The sequence below is a fragment of the Bombus terrestris genome, chromosome 2, assembly GCF_910591885.1.
Source record: "Bombus terrestris chromosome 2, iyBomTerr1.2, whole genome shotgun sequence".
Lineage (NCBI taxonomy): Eukaryota > Metazoa > Arthropoda > Insecta > Hymenoptera > Apidae > Bombus > Bombus terrestris.
Window position 1 is genome coordinate 2,019,856 of NC_063270.1, and position 14,490 is coordinate 2,034,345.

Genomic DNA, 14,490 nt, shown 5'->3' on the forward strand with positions numbered 1-14,490 from the left:
CAGAACTGTTGTTATTGTCTTATAGACATAGTCCTGAGTCCTTGTCCTCTGGTATGAGAATATATACGTAGTATAATTTGGGTTTAGAAAGAGAAGTGTTTCATATCTAATACGTTACTGAATATTTAAATGCGAAATGACATCTGTGGATTCAGGAATCGAAACAAGTAACAATTCAGACGATAGTTCGATCGCTCAAAGTGAAGATATGACAATGGAAGAAATTAGTAATGCCAGTTCAGCTCCTGCAATAATAACCTGCAATAATAATCAGAATGAAATACAAGAAATTAAACCCAGCACTTTTCACACTAAATTTAATCCAAATTGGTCTGTTTGCTTATCAAATACGCACGATGGTGTTCAAAATTCTACACCAGCAAGTAGTTCAAGACCGCGTATTGATGCATGCCCTAAAGTAAGTATTGTTTTTTAATATAAAATATTTTTACATACTTGTATATTTTGGTGATCATCTTTGATTGTTTCTCCTCTTATTAATATGAACGCGTTTAATACTTTTTCGTTATTTATAATGTAATTATTGTTAGCACGTGAAATTATTAATTTATGTTATAATAAATTATAGTGAACAATTACATTACTTATAATATAGAGGTGATTAATATAACTACTTATTTTTCTTATTAAGAAAATATCGTACAAATTTTGAAAAGTAATCACAATATAACGTATAAAGTATGTCATCAAAAATAATTTGTTGCAGATTGTAGCGGTTAAGTTTCCTTACAAGAATGGTTCTACTGATTCACCAACAGCTAGAGCATTTTTAGTAAAACGTAAGTTACTGTTTAAATCTTTTTTAATTATGGTACCTTCAATTCAAATTACAGAAATACAGATTTTTGTGCAGTAATAATTAATAAAATATATATAACAAGAAAACATTAATGATTACCTTATATATATTTCAACAACATAATTATCTTTTTCTAATAATGTTCTACATTCTTCTTTTTAGAACGTGTTTATTGTGGCAAAATAAAATTGGTTAATGAAAAACGTAGAAATCGTCAGTTTGTTTCTCTGGTTGATGATTACACTCGTATTATTCAACATAGAATGAGAATTGCAGCAGCTACAAACAACACCATGGTGATGAGAATTCTTTTAGATTCTAATATTTCACCTAACAGTGGTGATAAACAAGGAAGAACTCCTCTTCATCTTGCCTCTTGCAGGTAAACTTGACCCGCATAACCAACACTAAATTACCAATTTTTAATAAATATTTCATAGTAGTAATATTATATACTATTACAGGGGTTATACAGAAATGGTTCGTTTGTTATTGGAACATGGTGCAGATCCCAATCTTCGTGATTCTGTAGGTAATACACCATTACATTTAGCAGCGGTGACAAGCAAAATATCTGTAGTTACACTTCTTTTAAATGCTGGAACGGATCCCTTATGCTTAGATCAATATGGTTATAATCCACTACACTTAGCACAAACAAAATTGAAGTTATTGCAAAATTGTAAGGGGAAGGATATGTTGAAGGTCAAAGAGGAAGTGCAAAGCATAATTAGTATGTTGTTGGCATATTTACAAAAGTATAAAGATACTCACAAAAATATGGAAACCTTGAGTAACTTGTGTTCACGTTTATCTTTATCAAACACGTCGGATCAAGTTCAGGATGATGTGAAAGATTTGTTGGCTAATTTAAATGCTCTATCTATAACACAGTAATCACTTATTCACTTTACCAAACTAATAGTTTTACAAATAAATTGATGTAAAACTAAAAAAGTGATTAACAGTATGCGTTAAATTTAGTTTGCTCGTAATGAGTTCATTTTAATCAATTAATTTACACACTGAAATTTTTTTTTCTAATTTATATAAGTATGCAATATAATGGTAAAGTTTTGATATACAGTAGAACAGAGTAGAGCTATAATTTGGAAAGCTGTGCAAATGTTAATAAAGCAAAGTATCGCTGATTAAGAAGTATGTAATTATTACATTGGGTAGCTCTATTTATGTATGCTTGTGGTATTGTTGATATCTCTGCGTTCTGCATTATTTCGACTTTGACTCATTGACGATAAAAAGAAATATTTACATTTCCTTATAGTCAAACTGTATTTTGCTCGCTTATTATTCTGACTTGATTCTGTATGTTTCTATGGGCTACAAAACAAATCGAGTTTCAATAATTAGCTATAAGTATTTTATGAAACGCATTTTATAAATTTCATCTTGGCCTTGGAGTGTTATTTTTGTGTGCTGTATTTACATGTTTTTTTAAATTACTATTGTTTTGGATTTATTGTATTTACAAAACTTAATGCGGATTCTATACAGTACAAAAAAATAAATCGTAGGATATCACATTATTAAATCAAGTATGTATTTGATACAAACCATAATCCTCATAAATTTCATATTCATCATAAATTTCAATTCATTATTATATATTATATATTAACTGTACACTAATATGAAAGTTTGTATTTTCTTTTTCTTTACTCAACTAGTTGGTTTAAATAATAATTGCTAAATAACCATAGGGTTATTAATTTAAAAAATTAATATGATTTGATTTTGATAAGTTGTTATGCATATAATATGTAAATAGTTTTTCTTCAAGACAATTAAAAAATGATGTGTTACATTAACTTTTTTAAGTTTATAATGCTGCAAATGGAGTGCAAAAATGAAAGCTGAAATTTAAACAATTTATAGATATTGATAGAGTAAGATTGCTTGTGTAAATTTATCTCTATAAATTTTGAAAAAAGGATTTTGTTTTATTTTTGATATATTTATTTTACATAATATACATATTTACATGTATATTATTTTGCTTTCCAATAATTTCTTTTCATATTAGTATTTTTTATATATATCTTTTCAGTTATTAAATATCTCATTGATATTGAACTTTATGTCCCCCTTTTTAGGTTTTCAAACAATACAAAACAATAAAGATATAAAAGTAGGCTGCAAGATATATTGTAGTATATACATACTTTGTACTTTCATTACTATTTTAGCATATGTGACATTTTTTAAATTTTAGATAAATACATAAGCTAACAAATAAAGTATGGTTGTAAACATATATCCCCATTCACTTTTATAAAAAATTCCAAATAGAAAGAATCTTAAAGTGCATTTCTAATAAACATTTTCAAAATATTTCGATTCTCATATGAAATATTGTGTGCTACAACAGTGTATGAATTTTGTTAAATATTGTAGTTGTCGCATTATTGTATATATTCTTTCACTCTGTTTGCAGCCTCAACACTAACTATGAGAATTATATAAATGTGTGAACATATGAACAAATTATGTCAAATTCAAGTTGTTAGCATTTACCTTGTAAATATATATCTTTTACATTGATATTTCCAACTAAAAAAAGAGTGAAATATTTAATCTTTAACATTGAACATAATTAAGGTTTTGTATAACTTCTTGCAAATTATTCATTTACATAACATTGAATGATATTAACTAAATGAAATTCTTTTTGAATCTTACAGTACTTTTTATTCTTATACAATATTAAGATTATAGTAAAAATTGGTGTAATTTTTCAAGTATGATGTATGATGCCTGAATTAGAGTGATTTTTCTAGTGTATTATTGAAAGCTAAGTTCTATATATATCATGATACGAGTTTTGCTATGATGGAAATACAATTTATGGTTGCGATACTTTTGTAAGACTAGAACTGACAATCGTGAAAGATCGTGTTTTGTGTTCTCTATCCATATATAAACTTATAAGTAACTTATGTGTAATTACTTTATATATGAACTGTAAATAAGTGATTTCCCTATTAGCAGTACTTATGGCAGATCTATAAATAAAAAAAGAAGTACCTTGTTTCATACGAATTTATGTATACAGGGAAACTCTAATTTTCTCTGTGTATAAGTTAATACAATCAACTGTATTAAAGAAAACAGTTTTCCTTATATTCTGATATATATTAGTTCCTTTTAGTTAATTTTTTCTGGTTATGTCGTAGCTGTATGCAAATAAAAATATATATGACATTGGAAAAATTATAGTTATATCAGATTGAAAGAAGCTTGGTTTGATTAATCAGATTAAAAGAAATTTTGTGGTAATTTTCCTTGTATCAATATTGAAATAAATAAGTAATAAACTAGAGTTTCTTTTTTATGTACATAATTTTATAAGTGTATTAATGTTTTTGTAAATTATAAATAATTTGTAATTAATTTTTGTGCTATCATCGTAAAATATAGATAGTAATGTCTTTTTATAACTCGCAACTTTCGTATACTCATCAAATTATAAATATGATTCAGGATGACTCACATTTATATTGGTATACTCTAATATGTTACTCTAATATGTTACACACTGGCAACTATAAATATGCAATTTTTAGGTACAGAAATAATATTCATTAACTACAATAGTTTTAAGCAAACCACGGGATGATAGAGGTTTTATGTAAAGAAATTTATTATCATATATATTTGCTATCATACTAAATAACTTTCATTATTCTCAAAAACATTAACGATCGTTCCGCTGAAAAATAGCGGAATAACAAAAATCAATATACATTACAATATTGATCTTATCGATGACAAATTTTTTTCCTTTGAGCAGTAATGTAGCGTTTTTCTAAGAATATGCAAAAATTTAGCACTTCTTTATTTTTTTATAACGAGATGACTATTTGTCCTATTTTTAATGGTATAATATAAATTGAAGGGAACTAATAAAAATGAAACAACTTAGAAAAAGATCATGTGTAACACAATTACATTTGTTGAAAATTTTGGGACAAATATCGAACAAAAATGTCATTTACAGCCTTATGCTTTAAGTTAAAAACCCTTATTAGTCACATTTCTACAAAAAACATTTTTATAAAATAATTGTTTAATCATTATAGTTAACCTCAAAACTTTGATTATCGATCCTTAGAGGTTCTAAGCATTCTTCAGTATTTACGATAGTTTCTTAGCTCATTACTATATTGGTGCATACATTTAAAAAAATGTGTCTTAATTGAAGTAAATTCATTTCTCGGAAAAATTTTATATATACTTAAATTGATACCAAAATGATAACATCAAGGAGCATACAAATGTGTTATGTGACTAGAAAGGATCAACTAGAACTCTTCCTAGCAATTGTAAACATATCTGCAATTATAAAGGATCATTAATTTTCTATTACAAGTGTACCATTGAAATCTTATCCATACTGAATTTGCAATATATTTTGTACATAATTTATAAGATTATAATTTTGATTTCTTCTTGTTGACTGTGCTATAAAATGAAATTGATTGTCTGAAAATAGCACAAGTGGGACTATGTCAATATTATTTACTGTTCTTTTGTTTTGTGCCTTTTGTGAATAAAATTCTTGTGTTCCTTTGATTTTTGGGAAAACATTAACAATTTACAAACCCGTTTGTACTGCACAGTATGTATCAATAAATAAAATAATAAATATATATAATTGGTTTCTTTATTTTGTGAAAAGTTTTAACCTCTCGAAATATATGCGAATGTACATGACGATCCTTGGCATTTATGACACAAACACAAACACAAGATTTGGCACAAAACTAAAGATAGAATAATAAAACCTTAAACGAAATAATATAGAGAAAAAGAAAATCATCTATATACTTCTTAATTATCTTTACGCATCACTTGGCACAAATTTACACGTATAAAATAATACAATTTATACAAATTATAATCATCGCAATATTTGTTAAACGTTATATCGATTATCCCTATAAAAATGCTTTTAGCAACTAAGAGAACATCGATGAAATTTTTCTATAATAAATGAAAGTTCCTCGTTTCGATATTAAAGCGCAACTATATAACAGTATCAGACACCTCTCTAGTGTCCCCTCGATATTAGTTCTTCTTTTCTTTTTAAATTGTGCACTTTTATGAATCAGATATTACATCTTTAACGCGCCGCGTATTATCTGTTAATTATCATGATATGTTTTTATGTCGTTCTTATAGCGGCTAATAATGTCTCGAAAAAATATTTCGTAAGCGTAAGGTCAAAAGACGGTATCTGTGCGTTGTATCGAAAGATTGACATGTTCTTTCTTTAGTCTAACATGCGTCTAAATGTACAAGATTTGAGAACTATCGCGATTAAATCAATACTGTATGCCAGCATTTAGACCGCGTGATAATAACAACCTGGTCGATAAAATGCATACAAGCTTAAAAAATTAGAATCTTTAGAATTAGAATTAGAATCTTTACAAATTCGACCGAGAAGATCGAAATTAATTCTTTTATGCTTACAATGGAAACTATAACGTATTATATGCTATACAATCGTTTAAGAAATACAATACATGTTCTTATTTACATTACTGAAAGAACAACCAGAAGGTATTGAACGGAGGAAATTATCGTTAATCCTTGATGAATTTTAATAATACTTTGGTAAATAACGAAGAGGAAGATACATCTAATCATCGAATTACTCAACTTATCATTATACTGTTATAATATTGATTTCGATTTATATCTAACTTTCATGACCAATTCGTTGTGTAAATCGAGGATTAGGAAAACTAGCTTAAAATTCATGAAATATTTTGAAGTTATACTATTATATATCGCATAGGAAATAGTCCAAAAAGTTAGGATTTAGGCTAATTAATAAAATTATAGATAACTAGTTAGTAAGCACTATTAAACGGTGTTATATGGTATGGTTCATCAACCGCTTCCGAAAATTTCCAGACGTTTTATACATTTTAAACAATTAAAAAACTTACGTATAAGATATTTATAATATTTATAAATGGAAAGGTTCTAAAGAGAATTAAGCTATACAATTTTTACAGTTATACAAAGGAATGTTAAATAGCTGTTAATCTTTAAATGACTTTTTTTGGAAACTGAATGCGTTGTAGGAGAGAAATTATATGAATTTTTGAAATTTTTATTTCCTTTGGGTGCAAATTCAATCGAATTTTATTTATGAAATGCAATTAGGAATGTACTTAAAAATGCATGAGGAATACTTTAATTTTTATTACAGTTAAAACTACTGATATAAAATTATCTCGAGATAAAAAAATTAATTAAAATAAAAAAAGTTTTAATCTAATTAGTATTTTCAATGTATTTAATTTTGATGCGTAAAACACGTCTGTAAAGTTTCAAATAACAGCATCGGATTATGTCGTACAAACGATAAACCTCTAGGAAATAACAAGTTGAGTCTATACAAATTATGGCTACATTAATATCGCTAATTTATACATATGTACTCGTATACATCTGATGAAACGATTTAATATCATAGTTTAGGATGTACATTTATCGCAATTCTGTGAGCTAAATCGTATTTACGTATTGCGAACTGGAATATATTAATACAGTATTGTCACCAGGCCATGCTACCATAACATATATCTTATTGAACTTAAGATTTTAGGATTGTACAATTTGATTTCCATTGCTAACTCTGTACGAAGTGTAATGCTAATTTGTATCAAGGAGACATTACCGACGCTAAAGATGGGAATATCTCGGCTTGCAAAGGTCCATAATCTACTTTTTCTCCATCCACCGTAATGTAACCGTTCGCTCCTTCTTCTGGTTCTATTCGAAACGCCTTTACCGGTATCATGTCGACGCCAGACCGTGTTACATGGGTACCATTATTTAATCCCAACAGGAACTAACAGACATAGTAAATAATTCTTAATATGTTGATATCGTATTTATAATATGTTAAATCTGCTTCTAATTTCATTTTAATTCTATCATAATTACATCATAATACCCTATAAAAAAGTTGCATTTTCTTACTTATGTTAGAATGGTTAAAATTTTTCATATGTTAATTTAGATTTCTTATAGTAAAATTGGTTAGTTCTTTGTGATCAAAGTTTTAGCAATGTACGAATTGTTTCAAGATGTGTTTCAATAAAGTTGTTTAGATTTGTTGGTTAATAATAACTTGATAAATTGTTAAAACAGTCTAAGCACGTGTTTGATATGCAAGAATAATCTTGTTTACTTTTCATTTATCTATCAAGCTCGTATATTTTTAAAGCCTGTTTTAAATCACAGTTGAGCTATGTCACCGAAAAATTTGTAAATCTATTTGAATCGCAGAAGCATTCTCATTCTTGCACCAGCCGCCATTGAGCTATGTGTATAAATTGTGAAATTCAGATGATGGAATTCACATGTGCAGATCTTTTGACAACATAACTCAAATATGTTTTTATGATAATGTTCTTTATAATTTATATATATGGGTATATACCCAAGATAAATCGAGAAATGGAAGTTCATTGTATTACTTAAAACAACGAATAGATCATAAAGGGTTAAATTACTTTATCAATAAATAAGGACTTAATAAGCGTTCCGCTTTCAAAAACATTTCCGCTGGCAATGAATTAGAATTAGATAAGCCAGAGATATTGTTTTTAATCGAACTATTTACCTGGAGTAAATTAGCTCGAGTAATTCCGGCTTTTATTATCATAAGCCAAATAACACCGTCCGCCAATTTGGCACGAGGTGCAAAGAAATAATCCTGGCCCAAATGAGACTGATATGCCGCGTGAACCATAACGAATTCTCCTGAAATTTCAAGCACACAAACAAATTCATTAAATAATATATTCATTAATTTATATTGAAAATATCATTCAAATTAAAATATCCTATTATAACATCATTTAAATTAGGCACTTAAGTCTAGAATACTATTGTGTAAATGGGATAATAACGTTGGTACATTTCATTGCACATTTTCTTAGTATATTCCAGTTCTACTTATATTGGACGCATTTTCATAGCTTTACTCACAAGCTAACTGTGTACACTATGTACAAATATGGGTTATGGTTAGTAATACTATTTGCAGCAATGTTTGTCCTTACGATGCTGTTCCCGGCGCCGTTTTTCAACGGGAAGCAAGTATACCAGCATTATCAAGTTTAGCATTGCGGCAGATAAAACTGTGAATTACATAATGTGTAAAGAAACGTAACGTAAGATGCATGCAGATTATTAAGGGCTAAACCAGCATACATTTGCCTCGCATAAATTGTAACTTATCGTCTGATTTCATATGCATTAGGTAATAAACTTTAAATATTACTTTCTATTTTAACGGTACTTTTTATTACCTTAGAAGGAAATTATTAAAAATAATAAAAATTATTATTTGTTATTATAGAAACTATTGAAGATATTACCTTCAATTTGCGTCCAAGAATTTGATACTTCTGAAGTTAGAGCAGGCAGCCTTGAGGATGGACCATACATAACTTGACTACTGTTCTCTGGATCTTAATTATAGACATATTATTATTTTAGGAAGAGGTACAGAGTACAGCAATTTTAAATTAATTCAAATGCTTGTAATGTACTAAACTAATCAAGAAATTAGACCAATTTTTTTTATCTGCTTTTAGTTTCTAAGAACATAATATGTAATAATACATAAAACGTTTACAAGCAAGCATCTTAAAGTAGATAAAGTAAAAATATGATATGCGAGTAACAGCATACAATAAGAAAAACGTTTCGTCAAGATATGAAAATTATTAATGTATGAATTAAAAGCTTACCAATATCTTCATTATTGGGATCATCGATGCTATGGTAACTAGAAATTGATCCCGTGCTAAAATAAGTTGACTTTGCGGATGTCGCAGAGTAGAAGCTGTCTAGCCTCTGTCTTCTCTCAGCTTCTGTTTCCAGAGTGATATTATCGCTTATTATTTCGTTATCATCACAGCTATCAAACGATCCATCAAAAATAGCAGGATCTCCATCGATTGCATCATGGAAGCTTTTCGATTCACTGATTTTGCTGTATCTAAACATATGATAGAATAATATCTAAGAAAAACTCATATTTTATTACTTTTATTTAAACATTTTTCAAGAATATACATTTCAAACGTCAATTTACAAAATATTTTAATTTGAGAATTGAACTTGTATGCTGATAAATGCAAACCATAAATCAAATTTTTACGAGTTCCTGATGTTGGGACTTTAAACGATTGTTTTCGGTGTTATTTTTATTGGATTTATTAAGAATAAATTCACAAAGCAGATGAAACTTTCAACGAATTATATCATATGTCATTTTAAATTCAGATAGAATCTCTCCAATACTCCAGATACTGAATAAAAAAATATCTCTCGTTTGACATTTTGCGTTATTTTACGGACATTCTACGTAAGTGTTTTTTCGTGATAATAAGATTCTTATTTCATAGTCAATAGAAAATTAATAGAGACCGTATCTCGTATGATAATTACAATGCATGTGTATGTATGTATTCAGAATGTTACGTAAACTCGAGACATCCATATGCAAAGTATCATTTCAGTTTCTATAAACTTACGTAAACTTGACAAGTGTATTTACATATTTCTTACGACTTTTATAATACGTTAATCGATATAATAATTTGCGAGAAAGTAAGACGTTTGCACATGAGTATCGTTACTTCAAAGAACAGATAATTGAAGTTTGTATTCGTACTAGTCTGTTATCTAATAAACGAAAATTTTCACTCCATCTTTCCCATTTGACCTTAGAATTCTGTCAAAGGATTATCTTGTCGAATATGATGCTTGTTTCATTTGGCTTGTAACTCATGCTTGTTTCATTTTCTAAATAATAGAGGTAATACGTCATAAGGCAACAACGTACCGATCTAAATCATCGCCACAGCTCCTTGAATGCGATATCTGCGTTTCCTGTGCGTACTCATTGTAGGCCTTGCCATTACCCAAATTCTCCACGGACGGTACTTTATCGCAAGCTAAATAAGATACTTTTCCTTTGTATGTCCTCAAACCTATCAGCCGGGCGATAGTCCATATGGTGAATCTCTGACCGCCTATTGCACGGAGACGTTCACTCTCAATGTCAATGTCGGCGAGTAAACCCCAGCCGACCGATAAGAACGAAAATAGAATCTGATTCCTTGTTTCAACGCGTACCAGGTCCATCTGAGCCTTTTTAAACTTCACCACGGACAGTGCGCTGACGAGAAGAGGATTATAATCGTACGGCTCCCTGAAATAGAATCCGTTACTATTGGTAAATGCGCATTATTATTATTATTTTTAAAGCAAATGACGACTTTTCTTAAATAAAATAATTGTAATTATTTAATTATAGCACGATTTCCATTAACTCTGCTATTCTCCTCGCTTCCTCTATTCGTTTGTATCGTTACAAATGTTTTCTTTTTTAGGGTACTTTATCTCATAAAAAGCACGAAGTACATAAAAGCTAGTAAAATTATATTGAATACAGACACCAAATATTTCCTCTATTTTACTAATATTTATTGAAAGATATAACATCTATTTCGGATGATATATTTAAATGCTAAAGAGAACGATAGGGTTAATTTTATTCTTATTAATGTGATTATTCGGTTTTTTAATTTTCTGTGTTCGAAAATGAAATGTGAAATTTGGAACTGTTTGTGTTTTGTAACTATTATAAGAATCGATAATATTACGAATGACCACAAGAGAATAATGATCGACTATCTAGTTTATTTAATGCTGCATCAAGAAAATTGAATCTTTCTTCCGTCCTTATATCATAATTACTATAATTTTGTAACAATGAAATTTCCTTTACAATTTTTTTCTTTTCGCTAAACGCGTATTAAATAACTACTTTTTGTCGTTATCGTCGCGTTTCATCCAATTGCCTCTATTTCTCAATGTAAAATCGATACTAAGCTATGTGCTTAAAACAGGAAACGCAGAATAATCTCAATTGGAGCTTTGTAATATTTAATTCTCTTTCACATACATTTTACAAATTTTACATATGTCTGTGTGTGTATGCGTGTGGATGGGGGCCGTTTATAGTAAAAGAAATGTCCAATAATTAAACCGCAAAGTCTATAATTTTTCTAGATAATCAACACAAATTTTACAAAACGAATAGTAGTTTTAAATGACTCATAGAATGGCGTATGTTTTATAAAACGAAGTGTTGTGAGAAACCAAAAACGTGTTCGTAAAGACCGATATCGAATGAAATGAAACAAGGTCATTTACAATGCATTACCTCTCGTTACGATTTAAGAATGAAGTTCGAACAAAAATTGAAGACTCACGTACCAGATATCGACTTGTGCACAACCTCATCAACAAGCTACATATGTAGTTCGAAAGATATTCTACGTTAAATATCTCTTCGATCGTGCCAATTTCTTTCATTGTCTGTACCATGTACCGCGAATATTGTTGTTGTTGGTATTTTTTATCTCGGTTGTTGCTTGATATGATCATAATTACAATACGGAAAATATACTTCAAGGATGGTGAAACACATTGAAACGTTAAAACATATTAGTATTAAACGTGCGGGAGTAAAAAACGCTTTAGTTTTACATCGATATGATAGTGTTCTCTTGAGTTACATAAGATACGTAACGTCACCCGATGACCGATACTAACTACATATGTAGTTCTCTCATTACAATGATAAGTTAATGTAAATAATTATTATCTTATAATGTGCAACTTACTTTTTTTTAAACATTCATGAAATTAAAGTATTGGTTTCTTAATTTCAAAGATATTAGTGAAAATATAATGAACAAACGACCGCTTTTAAATTATTAGAACAATATTGCTTTCAAACATGAAGATTCAATATACATACTATAGCGTAGAATGTTACTGATTGTGTAATACTTTTTTTTATACTTTCTATTGCACGGATATTCAACAAGTGGCTTACGCGTCTTTAATAACAGTAACGATAACGATAAACGATAACAACACAAAAGTATATGAATATTTTTTTTCTAAAACATATTTATATCTCGTTATCGTATATATCGTCTGGTTGTACAACATTTCAACGAATTTTTTACGACTATTGACGGTAGCAGGTGAGCAGTTAACAAGCGGAAAAATCCGCGTGATTCTTTAAATAAGTATGAAACCCACGGATATCAAGAAATGTGCAAATTTCTTGTTAGCTTGATGCTGATTAATCTAATATACGTCAGCTATTTCATAAGAAATAATAGTATACTTCTTTCGATACTATCTACTCGATAATACTTCAAAGAACAAATATATATGCAATCGTTATATTACAATGTTATTACATTATAAGTTTACTTGAAGGAAATTAAAAATAAATAAGAGTTTAAAACTATTGCAGTTTTATAATTTGTCGCAATTTTTTATCTAATAAATATAATATCATAGCAGTTTTATAGTTTCATGATTCATTTTATGAATATGATGTAGGATAGATATTAGAAATTTGTTATGACGTAGGAAATATGAATGAGAGGTAAAGCTAAATGAAAGATAATGAAAGCAATTGAATTTGACGAAAAATGCAGGGGCACGTGTAGTTCTCGACGCTTTAATGGCTAAACGAAAATTAGGTCGATTTATCGTTAGTTTACGGTGCTCATCCGAGTTATCATCCGATCCTTAAAAACACGAAATTTTATCACGTGCATATCGTTGTAGAGTAGTCATAGCTGCTGAAAAATTACAAATTCATTGATCAGAAAATTTGCAATGCACCGAGTTAATCATCGTATCATAAATTTAGGCCAGTGGACCTTGAATATTTCATCTTATGTATGTATTAATGAAAGGATAAATAGATTACTGCATATAAATTTTCGTTTCGGATATTTAAAAAAATTAGTTTGATTCGATTAAAATATTTTTTATCCTGTTTATCTGTCCTAAAATTCTGCTTAAAAGCCAAGGAAAATTAAAATAAATGATACAGATTATGTGTTTGTAACAATGCCTATGTTCTAAGATTGCAACTTGCTTGTCACGAAATTCATGCTAATTCACAGAATAAATTGATAACAGTGATGCCTGTTAAGCGATGTTATGTCGCTCACATGTGTATAATTAACCCTTTGCTCTGCAACAATATTCGATACAATGAACCAATATGGTGTAGATTGATGCACTCGCTTACTAATATCTTCTTTAAATGGCGCCTGTATCTGTTTTCTCTATGCGATCTTCGATATTTTATAACAATTTATTTATCAAATCATTCGATGTTTATTTCAAGTGCTTTTTAAAATAATTTCATTCTTGTAACATACATATAACTATCATTCTAATGTCCAACAACATGTTTGAAGCACGGTAATAAGATTATAAAATTTTTCCACAGAAAATTAAAAGAACGAGGCAAGAATATTGTACAATTGCAGTACGTTATATAATACAAAAAGATGGCTACAAAATATAGTGGTTACAAAAAGAATATTCTTATTTGCCAATAAAACATCTTTTTATCAGGTTTTATATTTCATTTTCATGATACTAAATTTAATATATTTGAACTTAATTAAACAGTACAGAAATTCTATAATACATAAATACAAGGTATGCACGAGCGAGAAGAATTTTCTCGAAGATTTTAGTAAAATCATTATTAAAACAAATCC

The 14,490-nt window shown here is 28.6% G+C and overlaps 2 protein-coding genes and 1 long non-coding RNA gene across 4 annotated transcripts in view; 2 read left to right on the plus strand and 1 right to left on the minus strand.

Moving 5' to 3' along the window:
- LOC100643724 (ankyrin repeat domain-containing protein 54) lies at positions 1 to 6,032 on the plus strand. Its single transcript, XM_012314900.3, has 4 exons — positions 1 to 418; positions 728 to 800; positions 983 to 1,202; positions 1,285 to 6,032. The coding sequence occupies exons 1-4, from the start codon at positions 137 to 139 to the stop codon at positions 1,715 to 1,717; spliced, it is 1,008 nt and encodes a 335-aa protein (XP_012170290.1). The 5' UTR covers positions 1 to 136; the 3' UTR covers positions 1,718 to 6,032.
- LOC100643842 (sphingosine kinase 2) overlaps positions 4,771 to 14,490 on the minus strand; it is a 23,258-nt gene continuing 13,538 nt past the window's right edge. The window contains exons 3-7 of one of the 2 annotated variants that reach the window (XM_012314881.3): positions 10,722 to 11,090; positions 9,622 to 9,872; positions 9,247 to 9,339; positions 8,487 to 8,626; positions 4,771 to 7,709 (exon numbers count right to left, since the gene is read on the minus strand). In XM_012314881.3, coding sequence (XP_012170271.2) covers positions 7,521 to 7,709; positions 8,487 to 8,626; positions 9,247 to 9,339; positions 9,622 to 9,872; positions 10,722 to 11,090 — 1,042 coding nt within the window. In that variant the 3' untranslated portion in view covers positions 4,771 to 7,520. The remainder of the gene's footprint in view (positions 7,710 to 8,486; positions 8,627 to 9,246; positions 9,340 to 9,621; positions 9,873 to 10,721; positions 11,091 to 14,490) is intronic. The other variant, XM_012314886.3, reaches the window with a different exon arrangement.
- Positions 9,268 to 9,799, plus strand: LOC125385970. Its single transcript, XR_007225771.1, has 2 exons — positions 9,268 to 9,373; positions 9,466 to 9,799. It is a non-coding gene; the product is annotated as an uncharacterized LOC125385970 (long non-coding RNA).